This window comes from Trematomus bernacchii, unplaced genomic scaffold (genome assembly GCF_902827165.1).
Source record: "Trematomus bernacchii unplaced genomic scaffold, fTreBer1.1, whole genome shotgun sequence".
Taxonomy (NCBI): domain Eukaryota; kingdom Metazoa; phylum Chordata; class Actinopteri; order Perciformes; family Nototheniidae; genus Trematomus; species Trematomus bernacchii.
Genome location: NW_022987593.1, coordinates 3485357 through 3507117, shown reverse-complemented (window position 1 = coordinate 3507117; position 21761 = coordinate 3485357). Strand labels below are relative to the sequence as shown.

At 42.1% G+C, this 21761-nt stretch overlaps 1 protein-coding gene and 1 pseudogene across 1 annotated transcript in view; one reads left to right on the top strand and one right to left on the bottom strand.

The window, feature by feature from the left end:
• LOC117482322 (sphingosine kinase 1-like) overlaps positions 1-1655 on the bottom strand; it is a 35248-nt gene extending 33593 nt beyond the window's left edge. Inside the window, exon 1 of the mRNA XM_034130413.1 lies at positions 1120-1655. Coding sequence (XP_033986304.1) covers positions 1120-1537 — 418 coding nt within the window. The 5' untranslated portion in view covers positions 1538-1655. The remainder of the gene's footprint in view (positions 1-1119) is intronic.
• LOC117481924 lies at positions 1556-7188 on the top strand (annotated as a pseudogene).
• Positions 7189-21761: the final 14573 nt, after the last annotated feature.

The window sequence follows — 21761 nt, the reverse complement described above, 5'->3', positions numbered from 1 at the left end:
GGTAGAAGCCCTAGGAATTCTCCTGATTTCATGGAAGGAATTCCCCTAAAGTGACTAATGAAAGAGCAGAGTTAAAGACAAATCAATGTGCCGATCCTGATATAATCAACAACTATTTTGATGATTTCTGTATTTTTTTACAGGATTTTATTTCTGAGATTGTGCTTCTACCTTATGAATGGCTTTTTCAACTATTTTCTGATTTTTGTATTGACTAAACATGTTTAATTGATCCAAACAATCAGCAAATCAACCACAAAGGAAACTAATTATTATTTACAATACAGCTGATGACATTGGACATTTGTTTTGTAGTGGTGAAATTGAACGGTGTTCAATGTTGTTTTCTTTTTCATTTAACTTCAAGAACACATATGTATTGAATCATTAGGTGATTCACAGTGGTGTCACTTTGTTTTGAAAAGTGGTAGGGAACATTTTTTTCAGATGTGTTTTTGTAAGCCTTCCATTTGTTATCAACACCTGTAAACACAGGATTTACAAAGTCAGGCCACAGCCTAAACATACCCTTCCAGACAATATCAACACCTGGAGGCCTAGATATTCATAAAGGATTTACACTGACAGGCTACAGGCTGTCATTACAACCTTAAGGACAATATCAATCAACACCTGTGTAAAGGGTTGATTGCAAATATAATGCAATCTACAGTAGGCTTTCTCAATGGCATATCACACACATACACATCCAACAGTTCTCTGATTCAGATTCTTCAATCATCACCACCATCCCTCTATGTTTGATATTCTATTTTCTATTCAAAGATAACTAATATTAGATGTTTCACTTGTCCAAGTTGCACCACTTGGCCCCCAAAAAATACACCAAGTGTGATCACACGAACTGTTCTCTAGATTGTACCTGTTCTCTTGTGAAAATAAACCTTTCTTAACGTGTTCTATTTATCTATTACATTTTTTACAAAACACATTTTTTAAAGTGTTGGGAACAAAATTGGTAATTTCAACAAGTGGTGGGGACATGTTCCCAGCGTTACACCTATGTTGATTGGTATCTATGTACGTTTCAAAATGTAGTAGAATGTAACTGCAGTGTTGGCTCAGGACAGTGAACTCTTGTTGCTAACGAACACTCACCGTCTCTTAGATACTGTTGCCGTGCAGAGCGTTCTCGGACAGCGCGAGCCCACTTCTCCGCCTCCTCCAGGTTAGCGCGAGGGTCCTGGAGCCCCACGAGACGAAAACACTGCTCCGCTCTCTGCCGCGAGACCCCGGAACTCATCCAGCGCCGTTTGAGCGGGTAGAAGAAAATCGTCAGGTAAGCAGCCGGGTCCGCGGTGTCATCCCCCCGGTACGCCCGGCAACCGATGCAGTCCTTCAGGCTGAGCACCACCTTGTTCCTCCCGACAGGAGCCGAGCTGAGCCTCTGGACGATGAGGTCCTTCTCGGTCAGGCTCACTGCACACCTGACTTTTCGGTTAGCGGTCAACGTGAATTCCCCGTACAGCGACACCGGACCGGTGCTCTGGCCGTGTTCAGCCCTCCTCTGGTCCATCCTGAGCGGACGGTGGAGATGCGGGGAGTCCGGGATCAAACAGCGGCCACTCTGTCACATAGCTACCCGCCTGGATGGTGCGAGCAAAGTAGGGAAACTGCGACTGACAGCCTGCTGCCCGGACCGGTGTCAAGAGGTACGGAATCAAACACACCCCACATCCGGTTACATTTCAAAATAAGACACAAACTCAAGTCTTTTGTTCCTACTGTGTTTTGCTGCCTTTAAGAATGTATTTTTGGGGTCCAGGCCAGCCAAAGCCTTTATAGGGTTTATTTTACACTTTATTAAAAATGTCTTTCCATTTCTCCCACTTTCTCTGCAATCTGTTAATTTTCATGTAAGAGAGAGGTTGCCCATGCCATGATTAAGAAAAAAAAAACAGCAGTAAGCTACTGAGTCTTAATCTTTTTTGTATTAGAAGATACATTCATTATCATTTGTGTTTAACCATTTACCTTTTAGCCACATATTTACTCCAACCCTACTGTCATAACCCACTGAAAATCCCAGAAGAAATGCAGGCTTTTGTTTTTATGACAATAACAGTCTGTTTTCTCTGGGTTGTTGTGGGTGTCTCGTGCTGGCTTGACGCATGCTCTGCTGCAGTTTAAACTTTACTGTCTGTAGTTCAGCCCGTTAAAAACAGTCCGTCTGCTGCCCTCTAGTGGTACACTAAGGCAAATACCAGATTATAAATTTTTAATAACAACAATAACAGTGAGATTTGCTAATGAAGATCTTTGATTTCTCGCTCTCTCCAACAATGCTTACAGTATTAAATAATTATCCAAGAAAATACCAGAAGTAAGAAATCAAAAAGACTCTAATTTCATACTTAAAATGGGGCAGAAGTTAAATACATACATAGAATCGGAGGGATGAAACCCCTCTTTAATGGTCACACATGCAGAGTACACAGCACACAGAGTGAAATTTGGCCTCTGCATTTAACCCATCTACCAGGAGTCTAGTAGAGGGGGTTGTCCGGTGCCTTGCTCAAGGGCACCACGGCAGGGCCCAGGAGGTGAACTGGGACCTCTCCAAGTAGCAGTCCACACTCCATATTTAGGTCTGTTCAGGGATCGAACCGGCGACCCTACGGCTCACAGTCCAAGCCCCTACTGACTGAGCTACTGCCGGACATGATGGTCGATGTAAAATATTATATCAATGTGAATATATTTTCTATGGACAGTGATTGCAAAAGTATAGGCAGAATGTAAACAACAATGTAGATAGGTGTATGCATACATTGTTATGTTTGTATATATATATAGCATATATGTATTGACTATATATACGTTTAGTTAGTATACGTTTTGAGCAAAAGAAAGAGTGATTAATAAATGTGCATTTATATTTCAGTGAAAGTCTGTACATAAATGTCTACATAAAGATCAATGCAGATGTAAATCGCATTGATTGATTGGGCAAGGTCATATTTGCAGAGGTGGCTCTTATTACACTCTAAAAACAAATGCTTTGGCTCAACAAAGAAAATCAACGCAACAGTTTGCATCAATGTTTATTGAGTTATGACAACATCTAATGAAATTGTGTTAAACCAACAAACTTATTTGAGTTAGGGGAGAAGGCTTTTCTTCTACAATCAGAGGTGTTTTTAATTTGGGGTATGTAATTTTGGAGAAACCAGCTCGAGTGCGCTAGAATTTGAAAATACACAACCGGAAAAAATCTGCCACTTCCTTACAGAGCCCCTCCTCCAACACACACGAACGCGCACATGACCAATGAGGGCACGAGATAGGTTTGTGCACAGATGGAAGGCTGACAGGCAGATAGGTCGCAGTTAGCCGGGCCGGCTAAAATGATTGGTCGTGCTTTTTACAGTACTACGGCTTCCACAGATGACATTTTTTTATGGATTTTTTGTCAAAGCACTTAAGATATTCATTGCTATCGGGATGTTAAGAGCATTCCATGGAATATAACAAAAAGTGTTTCTGAAATAAATTACATACCCCACCTTTAATAATTGGTAGCATAAACACAAGTTTTTAAGTTGATTACTCCAAAGATCAAGTTGTTCCAACTAGTTTTACCACATTATTTAAAAGGAATTTTAAGTTGTATACTTAATTACCATCATTGTGAACACAAGTTTTTAAGTTGACAACCATTTATCAATTAAGTTGCTCAAATATATTGTATTCAATAGTTTTTTTTTTAGCTTTTTCATGTTTTTGCCTTTAAAGAAAGAAATTAATTAATTCCACAACAAAAATGTTAGGCAATTCACTTTTTTATTTTGAACTGCAGTTGTTTATTTCAACACATGATATTTCAATCAGGAGAGACTTCATTTTGTTTGAACATTTATTGACACATGTCATGTGATAAATGTTAAAGTGGACCTATCATGCTATATTTGAATAATATAGTGTAGGACCATACCTATATAAGACATATTTATACTTTTTTTTTTCAAAATACCAAACAGATCATGCATTTTAGCCATGCCTCATTTTGCTCAATTTGACATTTTTTAGCTCTGTTTTTGCAAGGGCAGATTCAGTGAGAACAGCACCATCTACAGGCCTGGCATATGTACTACAGTGTCTCCAGCGCTTTCGAACGGCAATGGCCGTGGCTGTCTCCTCCTGATTGGTGGAGTTGGCCCAGACCCTTTTTTAGAGATTTGGGTATGGAGGAAAATAGAGAGGGTTGTGTTTTCTGACACTTGGTGAGTTCCCTGGACACATATTCATGTATAAAAGACGTACAAAAGTGCATTTTGCATGATAGGTCCCCTTTAAGTCTTTGGCGATTAGACCCCGATCCTGAAATCGTACACTGTAAAATATTACCATGATTTCACAATATTTAGCTGTAATATTTTACAATAAATTACTGTTTTACCACTTTACAGTCTTTACCTGTAATGTTCACAATATAATACTGTAATTTTGAATTTCACAGTGAAATCAATACAGGCACAGTTAATTACTGTGAATGTACAGGATAAATGATTACCAGGATTTCACAACATGTTACTGTATTATTTCATAGTAAAATACTGTATTCACACCATTCTCTGTGATAACACAACAAATTAAGTGATTTTCTTGCTTTTATCGCTCTTGCTTGGCTTTAAATACTAATTTCTTTCTTTGGTGCAGGTTTTACTTAAATTGAAAGGGGCACAGCTGCATGTGCCTTAAAATAAACGATGCAACATATAAATCTATGTAAAATTGAAATTGTTGTCTTGGCTTATTGTTTTCAGGTGCTTCCTGGGCATTAATCCTGAGACGGGCTCGAAAGCCAAAAAGAGGCATGGCAATTTAAACCCCCATGTCAGCACATTCTTCAGAAAAATGGTTGACTTCGAGTGGATGGGTGTTTCTCAATCGCGAGTACGCTTGCTTGGTAGCACATGTCTGCCGAGCATCTTGCTTCAGAAGCGAGTCAAGAATACTTCCTGCCATTCGGAAAACAAAGAGTGGAACAGGCGAGCAAGTGTGCAGGTGTGCGTCATATGAGAGGCCCCGCCTTACAACTTCCGCCACAGATTTGGGGAAATTGGTCCGTGCGCAAAGCATTGTGGGGATTTTAAGACCGCGGAGTCTACTCATGTGCAGCCTCGATATTTCTCCAAACGAAGTACGCCGGGCTCGGTAGATTTCCAAGTATGCTGGAGATTGGAACAGTACTTCGGCGGCACTCGATGACGTAGTATGCTTGAAATAGTGGCTCTGGAGCAGCTTTACTCGCGATTGAGAAACACCCGATGTCTGTGTAGACATGTGTTACGTGCTCCCCTCCTTGTTTTCTGCACCTGGTCTGCCCCTGGCTCCGCCTCTGCCCAGGTGCACCTGGTCTGCCCCTGGCTCCGCCTCTGCCCAGGTGCACCTGGTCTGCCCCTGGCTCCGCCTCTGCCCAGGTGTTCCAAATTCCACTCAGCCGTGTATATATAAAGAGAAGCTGGAGGAGAAGGATGTCTCGCCTATCCTAACGCCGGGAGACACTCTCCTCAGAATACCTCTTTGCCATTTTGAGCTGTAGGCCATATTTTTGCAGATGTGTTTATGTTTAGCCTGGAGGACCTGAGGCCTGTACTACGAAGCCGGATTTTCGCTTTTAACTTCAGGGAAAGCTCAGGCTTTCCGGTCCTACGACGCTGGTTCTCTTTTTAGCAGGCTAGATTTCCATGGTAATTTATGCTGAGCGGCAAACCTGCTCCGGAGCAGGTTAGGTGGCAGGCTGAGATCAGCCTATAAAAGCTCCGCCTATCGACCAATGAAATCTCTGTGAAAATGACGTAGGCATTTGTGGATGACACTGTGGAGCTCGGCGCTCACAGGCTGGAGAGGATATTTAGGGACAGAATAAACCCTTTGGCTTTCCCTGAAGAGTATTTGTATGAAAGATACAGGTTCTCGTCAGAAGGGCTGACTTATCTGTGTCAGCTCCTCGAGCCATATATTGCTAATGCCACACATCGGAGTTGTGCCCTTACAGTGCCGCAGACTGTATGTATTGCTTTGCGATACTTTGCAACCGGCAGTTTTCTTTATGCCGTGGGGGATGCAGATAACCCAAGCAAGAATACAGTCTGCAGTGCTATTCATAAGGTCGCACATGCTCTGACAGGGCTCGCACAGACCTTTATTGTGTTTCCTGGCACATGTCCCACGCAGATGATCAAAGAGGGATTTTACAGCTTGGCAGGTATTGATATGTGATTATATCTTTACAGTGAATGTTGTTCGTACACCGTTGTATAATAAATGCAGCCTACTATTTCATAGGGTTGGCTGTATCTACTGCACACACATTCCGATCTCTGCGTCCCTGGGAGAAAATGAAGGCGACTGTCAATCGCAAATCCATCCACAGCCTCAACATTCAGGTAAATCTTGCACATTCACTAGAACACACATTGAAGTCTGGGTGATTAAAGGAACCCACACATTTAAATATTCACACAGTACATGTTTCACACTTGGACTATCTTTATCTATAACATGAACTCATTTCAAATGAACATTGATGCTACACTGACTATGATGCTCTTATTGTGGAAGTAGGCTTGTTAACCCCACATGCTTTTGCAGGCCACCTGTGACCACAGGTGTGTCATCACCAGCCTTGAGGCAAAGTGGCCTGGATCAGTCCATGAATCGAGGATCTTCTCTGAGTAATCACTGTGTCACAAACTCGAGCAGGGTATGGCAACTGTACATTCTTATTGTTTTGTGCTTCTTAAGCTGCCTTTTGTGGTACTTATTGTGGAAATATTCCTTTTATCTTCAGGGCTCTTCAGTGGAGTGCTGCTCAGGGACAGGGGTTATGCCTGCCAGCCATTCCTTATGACCCCGTATCCTGACCCTGGTGAAGGGCCACAAACCAGTTTCAATGTGGTCCATGCCAAAACCAGGGTCAGGATAGAAATTACCTTTGGGATACTGAAGGCCAGATTCACCTGCCTGCGGGGGCTCAGAGTGGCCCCTGAAAGAGCTTGCCGCATTATAACTGCCTGTGTTGTGCTGCACAACATCGCCACCATGAGGAAGGAGAGGGCCCCTCCTGCAAACCCCCAACCTCCTGATGTGGTCGACCCCATCACCCTAGACTACCCTACTGGCAGGGCTGTCAGAGATGCAATCACAGTATTATTTGCATAATACATTAAAAAAACACACAGAGAGAGGCCTTGGGTGATTTATGTAGGTTTTTATTTTGTCAGCCATTCCTGAAGGAAAAAGAGAAAAAAACATAATTTTTGGTTTACTTTTTCTGTAAAGAAAAAAGGGATTTCTCTTTTAGGTATCCTAAAAGATAAAGGTCACCTTATGCACCTTTCATTTGACTTGAAAATAAATGACAATGTTACAACATTACCTGTCTTTCTCTTTCCAATTTTTCAACCTCCAACTTCATTTTTCTTATGCGTAGGGCATTTAGTTCCATCGTTTGGGCATTTATTTTGATCGTTTGGACTAGGGTCCGTTTATAAAGGGCCCTCAGAGTCTGCTTCAGCCTGAAACACATATATGTTGCTTTAACATTCAAGCATGGCTCACAGCAAGAAAGCTGACCATTTTAAAGTTGCCTATACTTTTAAATTGAGTTTAATTAATTACTTGTGGTGATGAGGGCCTGGATGTGGAGGGCCCAGGCTGCGGGGGAGGAAGAGTTCCTTCTTCCTGCAAATTGAGCAAAGCAAATATCTTTTCAATAGAGAGTAGTCATTTGTCCCATGTGCAGACCACCACCATGCGCAAGTAATCAAATTAATCAATTAAAGCAACGTGTTCACACCCTCTCTGTCTGTGTTAGAGGCAAATTGAGAAGTTCATATCATTGGTAACAAAATACTAAAGTGTACCGGCAGAGCGCTCTCTGAGAACGCAGCGTCTCGTCTTCATCCAGGCACTCCTGAAAAAAAGAAGAAATGTAAATGGTCGGTTATCCATATTCAGCGACCATATAGGGCGACATACCAAAGGTTACGTTACCTCTGTATGAGGTAGTGGGTGATTTGGGGGGGGCAGCAACACCACGTTCTCCCCATCATCTGCAGAACAATAAAATAGGCCTACATGTCACTTACTCCCACAAAAATAGATATATAATTGTGTTGTATAGCATCCCAGCTGTTTAAAGCTCCCTGACTCTTACCCTGTATAAAAAGGTGATGTGAGCTGCTGCCACCAGGGTCTGTAGAGACCCCCCCCCCCTTCCACCCCTACCATCAAGGGCCGACCCACATTTTTGCTGAGGGCCAGCGGCAGGGGTGATATCTGCTGGAGGAGGGCCCCCTCCTGTCTTCCTCTGCTCATTTCTTTTCCTGTTGGCTGCAAGAATTGTGAAAAAATGTGACCGCTTTCCTATACAGTTATGAAACAGACTAATTGAAGCAATACAAAACATGTAGTTCTATTTTTAAGATCTCAAAAGAGGGAAATTTACCAGATTGAATGATGTTCTTATATTTTACTCTAATTTGCTCCCAAGTCCTTTTAGGGTTACATCTGAAAAACGAAAAAATAACGTAATGTACAGCTTGAATTAAAAAAAGTTCTATAAATGAAAAGGATTACAAAAATATTAGGCTTAAAGTCCACTTGTGACCCTCGGTCGATGATATTATAATGCAAAAAAGGCTGCCACTCAATGATCAATTTGGTATTTGAATGACTATTTATCCAATAAACTAGAACATTAATCTGGAAGCGCCGGATTTATTTTTGTACATGACTGCCTGACATGACTTTTAAAGATGTGCAGCTCTGCACGCTGTTGCATATATATATACTTATTTTACTTACGCATTCACGGAGTCTGCAATGTCCTGCCAACATTGTTGGCGACGTTTGGCAGCCGCAAGGGTACTGCTTTTGGCTTTTAATATGTGCTTCAGATCTTCGTAGCGGCTCATTATCACTGTCTGCTCCTCGGCCGTGAAATAAGTAGCTCGTGGTTTCTCCATGATTCCGATTGGTCGAATGCTCCAAATACCACCCCTTTTATGTGAACGTGCACCTAACTAGATAGGACACGGCTGGCTTGAGCGATCCACTTGATAACCAGCGTCGTAGTAGGCTACAGTTTAGCGACAGCGCGTATGTTTTGGATTAGGCCAACCGGCTAACTCAAACATATCCAGGTTAGGAAAATCCGGCTTCGTAGTACAGGCCTCTGGTAGTCCAGTTTTCGCGGCTTTATTTTGTTTCCCATAGGGTTTATAATTGATTTCTGGTTAGGGGGGGGGGGGGAGCTCTGGGTCCTACTGTCCGTGGTGTGGCTGGCTCGGGTTCCCTCCTTCTGTTTGTTCCTTTTGGCCAGTCCTCCAGACATCTTTTTGTTTCCCGTTTCGCTTGTGTGAGCAAACGGCTGATTATCAATAAATGCTCGTTACCAAGTACCGGTTATTGTGTGTATTCTTCCATGTTGCGGGTCTCAGCACTAGCCACTACCGCGGAGTAGAGGTTGGGGCCGTAACAACATGTCCAAGACACTGTGAAATGTACTTTGCACTTCAATGGAGTAATACAAAGTTAAAATGGGCATTTTCTTTGTTTTTCTTTGTTGATTGAGCTGATTGAATTGTGTAGTTATGGTAAAATCCCAGTTAACTAGTCAAATTTACAATATATTATCGTATTATTTACATTTGTATATTTACAGTAAATTACTGACTAGTGTGTTGCATTACTTCTACAGTAATAGTGTGAAAATACAGGTAATTACTGTAATTTATGTAGGCCTACAGCAAGGTACCATAATACCAGAGATCTGTACTGCTATATCACAGTAATTCCATGGGCATGGCAACTGTAAAGTCACAGTATTTAGTTGTTCTTTTATTCTAATTTACTGTAAAATATCTACAGTCAATTACTGTGAAGTATTTACAGTCAATTACTGTGAAATATTTACAGTAAATTACTGTGAAATCCATGCTAGTAGCCAGTAATTTACTGTAATTTTACAGCCAAACATTTTACAGTGTAGTGTTTAAATGCATGTGGACAGATTTTTTCAATCACAACCGTGCAAGTTTTAGTGTAGGCCTACTGTAACGGTCTGAGAAGTGTTTATATTTGGATGTTCATTTGTGTGCCTTGCTTATCAATTTATGATTTAGTAAATGTGAGTGTAATTAGACAATTGTAAAATGTAGAGTATTATCTGGATAGCGAAATGTAGAATGGTTCACATTTGGGATGTGGTCGGTGAGTCGCATGACCACAGTCAGGTCAGAAGGCATTGCCATGGCAACGCATGCCGTTGGCATAATCTACAGGGTTCAAGAGGCGCACACGGTAAATGTTTCTCTTTTGTGATATGTGTGTTAATATTTAGTGTGTGCTTTGATTTTGCTAATGTGTTAGGTGTTACGATTTAATGTAAACTTTCAACTGTTCATTTCTTATAGTTTACACGTTGTCTTCGGAGAATGAGAGCGAGAGGGAGAGAATAAACTGTCAAAAAGACATCAGTATGTTCGTGGCCTTATTTATTGGACCGGTGTAGCTACAGTGTAAACTTACCGCCAACATGGCCGAAAGTAAAGAGCAACGAGAGAAACAAGGGAAGTCCGTGAGGGGTCGCTAAAACAGCGCGTCGACGGTTACCAGGGCAGACATCGGAAAAGAGGCTGGCTGTCACCGACTGAGAGTGGCGCGGCTTCACCAACAGAGGGCAGTGTAGGACTTCACTCTACAAACATCCTTACTACAGACTTGCAACGGGCAGTATCAGTTTCATCTCATCGCTGCGTCAGACAGAAGAGTGCGGCTCTGCAAACGGCCACAGGTTTGACTGTGTTACCTACAGGGTGTTGGACATTTTATATGTGTAACAAAAAAGCAGAGACTTGTTTAATATTGGTTTATTGGTTCATAATAATAGCCCATTGTTTATGGCTTATTATTGTTACTAATGGTCAAATGAGGTTTTTCATCTGAGATTTCTATGCATAATATAAAGAGAGTTTTATTAGAGTAAATCAGTATCAGTATCTGGGTTAGACTTATAATAGTTTTCACATACAGTGGGTTTTCTTTAAAGTGTAAAATGTCAGTGCACGGAGAACAATCACACAGTGGTGAATTAAGGGAACAAAGTGAGTTTCTTCAGTCTGAACTGACTAGGTTAAGTGAGCAACTAAAATCCCAAACTGATGATGCTGAAAAGGAAAGATTGGAGATGCTCATTGGTGATATTCATGCCAGCATTGAAATCCAGAAAGTAACAATGGAACCCACTTCAGTCACTTCCGAATGTGCCAAACTCAGACAATCGTCAAGAGAGAGAACGTTGACCCCAAAAATGCTGGAGTTGAAGCAAAAGGAAGTGTCTCAACTAGAGAGCAAATTTAATATGCAATATACACATTGGAAAGATCGAGTTAGAGACACACGCACCAAACTAAAGGATGAGTGCTCAGACAATGACTTGAGTGACATGATGGGCACTGTTGAAGAGCAGGAGACAAGAGTTAAAGATGTGTATGACAAATTACGGTTCATTTCAGCACCTTCCACTAACATTAGAAGGAACATTGATTCCTGCATAGCTGTAACAGCAGACTTAATGGGGCTAATGAAGGTACGCATGAGTGAAGTCGGGCAAGAGGAGTTTGATGGTAAGGCAGAAAATGCAAGACTTCATATGGTGCTTGACCGAGACTATGCACAGTCAATATATAGTAAGTCCTCAGCCTCCAAAACTACGAATCGTAGTCACAGCTCAAGTCTTTCATCAGAATCACAATTAATGACCGTGAAAAGAGCAGACTGTGCTGCAAAGCTTGCTGCTAAAAAGGCTGAAATTGAGATGGAAGATGTAATTGCTGCACAAAGGCAAAAACTTAAACGACTGGAGAATCAGAGAGAGATTGAAATAATAGCTGCCAAGCTAAAGGCATACTCTGAGGCTGACTCAAGTGAAAGCCATGACAAAGGTTCACCAGTGCACAGTGAGGTGTCCTACTCTTCTCAGGTACCTCATAAAGAGCTAAAAATAGAACAAACATGTGAGAACAGCAAAAAGATACAAACAAACAGTGCTAACAACGAACTATTGCTGACACAAGTCTTACATGACACAATGGTTCTCACCAGGCTTCCTGCACCTGAGCCTACAGTCTTCTCAGGAGACCCACTACATTTCTTGGAGTGGAGCACAAGTTTCAAGACCTTGATAGAACGGTGTTGCACAAATTCAGCAGACAGGTTGTTCTATCTACAAAAATACATCAGTGGAGAGGCGCAATCTGTGTTGGAAGGAAGCTTCTACAGAAAGGACGATGAAGCTTATTACCAAGCATGAAAAGCATTGAATGCACGATATGGCCACCCCTTTGTAATCCAGCAGGCCTTCCGAGAAAAACTGAAAAACTGGCCCGAAATCGGCTCAAGAGAGTCTATCAAACCAAGACAATTCAGTGATTTTCTGACAGCATGCAGCAATGCTATGCCACACATCAAAGGCCTACAAGTATTAAACGACTGTGAAGAGAACCAAAAGATGCTCCAAAAACTCCCTGACTGGTTGACCTCTCGCTGGAACAGACAAGTCACAAAGCAGCTTCTACAAACAGAGGAATATCCTACATTCAAAGAGTTTGCCAAGTTTTTAGCCACAGAGGCAGAAATTGCATGCAATCCTATAACATCCTTTCATGCCTTGAAATCTAGTGAAGAGAGAACATCCAGAGATAAAAAGTGCACAAATGCTAGTGCATTCATAACAAATGTGACACCATCTGCTCAAGAAAGTACAGAGACTAATTACAGTGATGTAGAGAGCAGCTCAAACGTTTCTAACAGAGTAAATACAGCTAACACTTCATTGACATCAAGTCCAGTCACATGCCTGTGCTGTAGAGAAAGTCACTCCATCTACAAGTGTCCAATGTTTGCCAATAAGCCTAGGGAAGATGAGAGACAGTTCATACATGACAATAACCTATGCTTTGGCTGTCTTAGGAGAGGACACATTTCAAGGGACTGCAGGAATAAAGCTACTTGTGGCATATGCAAGAGACCTCATCCAACACCACTTCATGAAGACCGTTCTGCTGCTGCAGACACATATTCTTCCCATGCTATGCAAGCAGAAGAAAATATGTCTTCCCTCTCTTGCTGCTTGGACAAAAGCAATGGTGGGAGCACATCCATGATTGTGCCCGTTTGGATATCGTCAACCAACACACCTGAAAAAGAGACATTGGTTTATGCCCTATTGGATACTCAGAGTAGCAGAACATTTGTAGACCAAGAGGTTTGTGAGAATGCAGGGACACATTTAGAGCCGGTCAAGTTAAAGCTAACCACTATGATGGGAAAAGATTCCATTGTACAGAGTAACAGAGTAAGCGGTCTTAGAATTAGAGGGTTTTCCTCACAGAGCTTCATTAACTTGCCACCTGCCTATACCAGAGATTTCATTCCCCTTGAACGTTCCCACATACCTACCTCTGAAACTGCCAAAAGGTGGAAACACCTGAAAAGCATAACCAAGGAGTTACCTGAGCTGATGGATTGTGAGGTCGGACTCTTAATAGGCTATGACTGCTCCAGAGCGCTGGTACCTTGGCATAACTGGAGGTGACGATGAACCATATGCTGTCAAGACAGACCTAGGTTGGAGTATTGTTGGCAGCTCACCACAGGTAGCAAAGTCAAAAGAAGTAACAGGTCTGTGCCACCGTGTACATGTGAAGGAACTTCCTCCATTGACACCAACCATGGTCATTAGAGCCCTGGAATCAGACTTCAGGGATACGAATGATAGAGAAGTGAGCATATCACAAGATGACATACAGTTCCTGCAAATACTCAATGAATCAATACATAAAAACACAGAGAAGAATGAGAAAACCAAGATGAAGGATGGCAAAGAGCAGCAGATGGACAAAATGGAGAAGACCGCAGAACAACTGCAGACACCCGACCAGCTGGAGAAGGAGGCTGACGTGGAGACAAAGACGTCCCCTGAGGTGGAAGACACCAAGAAAGAAGTGGCAGACAAAGCCAAGAAGACAGAAAAAGACGACAAGGTAGAAACACCAACGAAGAAGAGCGATAATGAAGAGAAGCAGGACAAAATACAGGCCAACAAGAAGGTTCTGGAGAAAAAGGATGACAAGAAGGACAAGACTGCAAAAACAGATGTAGGAGACAAGGCCAAAAAAGCAAAACCTGCAACGAATGGAAGCAGCGCCCCACTGAGCAGAGACCTGGCAGACAAGAAACCCAAGCCTGCTGTCGGGGGAACCAAACTGAGCGCCGCTGCTAAAACACGCCCAAGTACATCGGCTACTGGTGGTCCACTCACAGCCACTCCTAAGCGCCCTTCATCCTCCTCCACCAACACCTCCATCTTAGATAGAAAAACAACAACAGCCAAGGCACCAACCACAGCAGCTGTTGGTGCAAAGCGGCCCTCCACCACTTCCACCAGCCGCCCTGCATCCTCCATTTCCACCACTGCACGTGATGTCAGGCCCAAGACAACCACAGAGAGGCGCCCCCTTGTGCCAAAGCCTAGCACTGCCTCCTCAACAGGCTACCACAGCAGCCAGTAAAACTGCTTCATCAGTGCGAACGACAGCGTCTACTCGCACCGTTCCTACCACCACAGCCAGAAAGCCTCTGGCCTCCAAGACAGACAGCAAACCAGGAGAGGAGAAGAAGCCCAGTACTGTAAAGACATCTGCAGTAAAATCGGACAAGATGGAGAAGGCAGAGATTGGAGAGAAGATGGAGGACAATGTAAAGAAGGTGGACCTGTTCGATCCTCTGGATAAAGATGAGCGTAAAAGCGTGAAGGTGGAATTCAGTGATACTCCAGCAGAGAAAGAGATGGAGAAGGAAAAACAAACGGAGACACAAAAAGAGAAAGAGAAAGAGGCAGAAAAGGTGGCGGAGAGTACAATATCTAGCAGAGCAATTCTGGAGTAGATGGAAGAAGGAGTATCTAACAAACATCACCCTCAGACAGTGCTGGCATTCTCCAAGACGAAATGTCAAAATAGGGGATATTGTCATTGTTAAAGAGGAAGAGCTTCCTGGAAGTGAGTGGAGACTTGGCAGAGTGCTAGATGTTTGTAAAGATGAAGATGGACTAGTGCGAAAGGTCACAGTTCAAATAGGAAATAGGAAGCTTGGAAAGAAGGAAAAAAGATCAGTTAAACCATCCATTCTCGAACGTCCTATTCATAAATTAGTTGTACTTGTAGAAAACAACTAAGAGGTGTTCTAATGAAACCTTAGACATTTTTGAACACTTACCAGTGTGGGGAATTAAGGTACTTCACATATATCCACCTTGGTTCTTGAAATGACTAGATTTATTCACATGTAAGGTTTCATAAATCATAGTAATTTGGTGGGAGTGTAACGGTCTGAGAAGTGTTTATATTTGGATGTTCATTTGTGTGCCTTGCTTATCAATTTATGATTTAGTAAATGTGAGTGTAATTAGACATTTGTAAAATGTAGAGTATTATCTGGATAGCGAAATGTAGAACTGTGTGATGTAAAACATACAATGCTGTTGTTATTTATTAAACTTCCCAACAGCATAGTGAATAGTTCAAAGAAGCTAAACCAAGTATATTTTGCTGACAATATTTATTTGTCTCTCTTTTCTTTGAATGCAGGACTTTATTTGTAATGGAGAATTACCATTAAGGCAATGCTACTTTAAAAAAATATATAAATTGTATATGCACCATCACTTCTACTACACCACCATAAAGTACAAATAATAAATATATCCTGATTTATAATCCAGATGACCTTAATAAATGAACATGTGTTATTATATTTACTTTGTTCTGATGTGTTTGTCTCTTCATCTTCAAACTTTCTCTGCAATGGATTCACTTTTACAACTAAAGTGGAGTTTCACACATTTTGCACAAGTCCAGTATAGAGCAGTTACTTTACTCAAACAACAGATGGCAATGTTGGATTCAGAAAGAGGCAGCAGATAGTCACCATGACACAATGCATTAGCAAGCAAAACAGTAACAAGTGAAGTGGCGACTGTGCTGCACTGCACTTTAAACAAATACGATATATGGTGTTTATACAAAGCAGAAGTGTAATGTAAATAGTACTGGTACACTTTGTACACTTGTATAGGGTTAACTTGCACACAGTATGATAAACAATATATATGTATTTAATTTCAAAAGGGATATACAATCATGAAAATATATAGGCTTTTAATGTTCTGTTTTCAATGATTACACAACATGAAGACATGAGACATGAAAAACCCATTACGAAAACAAAGTGGTTTAGGATTAGATTAGAGTTTTGATGATCAGTAAAACACCGCCATGCATGTTTTTAAAGTTGATTCTATAGCTAGTTCCCTGGGTTTTAATTATTCTCCAATAAAGCATGATGTTCATTTATTCCAATATGGTCCCATTTTGAGTGAAATAGATGATAAATGCTTGAGGTACGCTTTAGGGCGGGGCTACCTTGTGATTGACAGGCCGCTATAACATAATTGTCCATTCCGGCTGCTCTCTGTCTTTTCGTCTAACAACTTTAACCCTTTCCCAGAGTGTTTTTAGTTATTCAAAGTTTTATTTATTGTTACATTTTGGTTGCCTAAAAACCTTTTGTTGTGTTTGGTTGTAGCTCTATCCTGAACTTTCATTCCTGGTTGCAAAAAAACAAGATAGCAAAAAATAAAATGCCTAATTTGAGGCTTTAAAGCCTCACTTTTCCAATGGGTGATGTCACGTTTACCACTTCCAATTCTTATATACAGTGACTAGTCCTTTGGAGATATTCAGTGAATTTCCCAAAAACTGTATTGAAGAACAGTGACTTCACCTTTAATCCCATTTGACTATTTGAGCTGTTATTGTGTCTCAGCTTTACATTATTTTTCACGATGCAACCATACTGTCATATTTTGTCATCAGTGTCACTATAAAACCCATTACTGGCAACATACTTCATCTTCATCACTGCTGCAGAGATGCATCTTGGGAGTAAATTGCTTTGTGAAAATATAATAAAGAAGTTGTCTGACTTCTCCTTGGTCAAATCAAAGTCATTCTTGCGTTCTTGTTGAGCCCCAGGCACACGCTCCTCAGAGAGCGAGACGGGGGAGGGGGAGAAGAAGTAGGAGGAGGAGGTGGGCATATATGCAGATGGGAATTAATGGTTCCAGTAAACACCTGGAGCCAGAGGGGAGACTATGATCTTATTCACATGCAATCTTGTGCTGCTAAAACGCACTGCTTTTCAACCACTTCACACCAGAAGATAGGTAGGCATCACCTTAATTCCTACTTTAACTGTGAATGCAGCTTTCCAGGCTTCACTTTCAACATGAACACATTATGTAATGTGCTGCAACGGGGAGAACTCTGAAAAACATGCATTTTTCTTCAGCATGAGATCATTATACACACTATGGGCTTCACAACAAAAGAGGCCTTTCATTTCAAACTGCAGGGAAGACGCTGATTTCCTCAAAGCTATTGATTGGAAATGGCACAGCTGAGGAGCGGGAGAGGAGCCATGAATGGAGACAGTACACTCTCACTTCCACCGAGCTCCAGCTGTGCACTCTATTGCTGCCTGGCCTTGAAGGGGGGGAAGAGGGCCGTCCCTGCATGCATATGGGGTTTTTCATGAGATTTAACACACTTTGCTGTCACTCCCCATATGTGCTTATATAGTTTCCTTTCAAAAGGGCGATAAAAACAACCGTGTTATCGCTGCTTACTTTCTGCACACATGCCCCAGTTTGCACTAATTGCAATCAACTGGCATTCCTCGCCATCTGCTGAACATCACACCATCGACACACACTTAATAACTGATAAGCAGCCATTATCTGTTGTTAGGGCAATGAAGCAGATGTCAACTCAGTGAATATCAATACAGTCAATACATTAACGTAATTATTGCTTATATAACATACACTGAGCCTGCCTCTATCACCAGCCACACACACACACACACGCACGCACGCACGCACACACACACACACACACACACACACACACACACACACACACACACACACACACACACACACGCGCACACACACACACACACACACACACACACGCACGCACGCACACACACACACGCACGCACACACACACACACACACACCACACACACACACACACACACACACACACACACACGCACACACACACACTCACACTGAGAGATAACTGAGTGGGAGGCAGGAATGTCATATACCTCAGCATTTAGTTAGCATTGGCATCCGACATGACAGATTCCCCGTCTGGGTCGCTTAGCACTGATGTCTTGCAGAAAGGGATCGCCTGTCTGCCCGGCTCTCCTTCACTTGCCCCTTAATTCTGCTCTGTTTCTTCAGATGCCCCCCCCCCCCCCCCCCTTTGTCAAAGCGCTGCCATAATTATATAAGACTTATGCAAACCTGTCTCTCGCTGGCAAACAATGAAACATGTAGAGCTCTGAGATGACGGGGATAACCACGGGAAATATGCAGCCACTTATTGTGAAATATATATAATTGAAAACTGATTGATGCTGGGAGGAGAATCATCATTTTGGATAATTTAATGCAAAATCATTCTCCTCCTCTAGCTACTGTGAAAACTGCAAAATACTATTTTTAGAAAGTACTATCATTTGTTTTACAAACCCAAAGCAACTTTTCATAAACTCAGTTTATATTTAGACAACTCAGAAGAGATCAATGACAGCAGTATGTCACACTGTATACAAGTACACAGGTTATAATGTTGACTGTGTTCACCACTTGTATTATTACAAGCTGAATATATGAAAGAGGATTTTTCCACAGTTAAAATTAAGGGTAAATAAGAGTGTGAAAATGGATTTGATTTAGTAAATATCAATACTCATTGTTGGTTATTTGGCCTGAAAAATGACTCGAATGATGATTCAGAATTTGAGTCATCATGCCCAACGTAAGATCACCGGCTTATGGAATGGACGAGCTGGCAGCTTGAGCTCGGTGTCAGACGAACAAGCTTACACTGCTAGCTTGGAGTCAGAATGAATATCTGGAGTTTAGTTTAATGTGCTTCACGAAAACATGGCTGCACGCTGTGGTCTGACCTGCACCAGGATATATCTGACGACAGCGTTGTCTTCACCATGTGTGAGTCTTCAGAGGGTCTCCATGCTGTGGAGAACGTCCTGCCTCGTTCCTGTGCCTGGTACGCATGTGTTCCTGTGGCTACAACCACTTTTATTGCACATTTTTACTTGAACATGGGTTAATATCATTATTTATTTATTTTATTATGATATGGTGTAACTGTCATGTAACCTAATTAAGTATTTTGATTGATTGATTTCATTAATGTTATATTAAAAAAGGATGCTAGTTAATTTTGTATTATCTAATCCATTAACTGACTAACTGTTTCAGCTCTATTGGTGTTACATGTTATAATCATGGTTTTAGGACGCCATTCTACCATATGATTTAATGTATTTATCCCCTATGTACAAGTCGTGGGCGTGAGTGAGCACCACTTTTCTCAGAAGTTAGTTTCCCTCTGAACTCTACAGCAGCAGAGTCCATCATCCTGACAGCAGCAGGGCAACAGGAGCAGCTTGGAGGCCATCTTTAATTCAGCTCAGCTGCCACCCGGCAGCCATGGGGCATCCAAAGGGCTGAGTCACTGGCAGAACTGAAGTTATGCCAAGAAGAACAGACAGGGGGAAAGCCCGGGCCTCTCCCTCTGCAGCGGGGGAATCACTCCTCATTACATGTGGACGTGGTTTATTGGGTCACCTCCATTCTCGTGGCCTGCTTGTTGGAGCATGGTTGTGGGGGAATCAAACGGAGACAGCTGGATTAGCATGAAGGCATGAACACTGTGGCACATGGGCTGATATTCAGTCTTGCAAAATGACTTGCAACCAACTTGCCTGACTCGATTAGAGGGAGTCCATGTTAGTGTTGAAATGCAGCGTTGTTTTAGAGAGGCATTAACCGTCGCAGTGAGCATTACTGTCATGTCCTGAGATGCGTTCACTGAGACGCAGTCATGTGGGCTGCATGATGTAATAGTTGTGCGAGTACCATTTACTCAGAAGTGTATTAAAAAGTTAGGAATTGAGAGAATGCATGTTTGGGAAGGTAGTGAGCAAAGAACTGGAAAACGTTTTCTTACACAACACTGCACGAGTTGTGTCAGAGATTGTAAACAGATTCTTTACATAGTTATTAAACACAGGCCCTATTTTCTTTCAATTTATCGTCATTTTTCTACGTTTTTGGATTCTGCCATCACCGTTGAGGCTTGAAGTCTTCATCTTCAAGAATTCAAGTTAACATTGGGTAATGTTAACTTGAATTGTCTCTCTTACAATAATTCATATTCCTTCAAGCACATGTTTAAATTGAAGATTTACAGTATGTGTGTCTGCGGTGTCTTATTCCTTATCATCATCAGTTATGTTTGACAATGACTACGATCAGGCTGCTAACTTCTCCGTCATCTCATTTCCTCCTTCACAGGGTCGGCTCTCATGATGCTCATATGTGACCTGTTAGGAGGATCTCCTCTATGTCGCTGCTCATTTCCTGGAGTGTCCCCCTTTATGGCGCTGAAAGATGAGAACAAACATATCATGCTGGCTGAGGGGACACCTCGCTATTCTCACAACCTCTCCAGCCCACTCAAGCCCGCTGAACAAACCACAACCTATAAAACAGCAGAGAGAGAGTGTAGGCGTTTTCAGCTGTGTGTGTCTGAGGGTTCGGTTAAGAGTTTTGAAGAAGGTTATTGTTGCTGCAGCATGCAAATTGCCTGAGAGTGGCATCTTATCAGTCTGTGGCTCTCTCTGCAGGAGGCTGCTGCTCACTGTATCAACCTGCTGCTGATTGTGAGGTGTTCTCATCCTCGGATCAACACAGAAGAATATTCATTTGCAGGCATCTCACGCCACATAGAAATGTTACTTGACAAAAAGTATTGTTTATTTTATTCTTCATGGACAAGTGGTCCTCCTCCAGAGAAGCAGAGGTTGCGTGTCAACATGTGTGTGCATGTGAGCTGTGATGACACTGTAGATAGAATCGGAGGGATGAAACCCTCTTTAATGGTCACACATGCAGAGCACACAGCACACACAGTGAAATGTGGCCTCTGCATTTAACCCATCCTAGTACCAGGAGTCTAGTACTAGGAGCAGCGGGCAGCTATTGTACAGCGCCCAGGGAGCAATGGGAGTGGGGGGGGGGGGGATGTCCGGTTCCTTGCTCAAGGGCACCACGGCAGGGCCCAGGAGGTGAACTGGGACCTCTCCAAGTAGCAGTCCACACTCCATATCTAGGTCTGGTCTGGGACTTGAACCGGCAACCCTACGGCTCACAGTCCAAGCCCCTACTGACTGAGCCACTGCCGGACCGTGCCCAGTTAATTAATTATCGTATATAAAATACTGGATAAACTACATCTATCTATATATGTTACATTACATATATCTTGGGGCTATATCTCTCCTCATTGCATATTGTTTTTTTACTTTATTTGAACCTTTTGCAATTGACAATTTTGCACATTTCTGCAGAAAACGAACACTTCAAGTGCACAGCTTCACACGGGCACAGTTCTTTTTATTATTTCCTCACATTGTTGATGTCATTTTCTTATTTTCTTTACATCTTTTTCCTTATTTTTGTACTTGCTTTTGATTTACATTTGAATATCTCTTATTTTAAATAT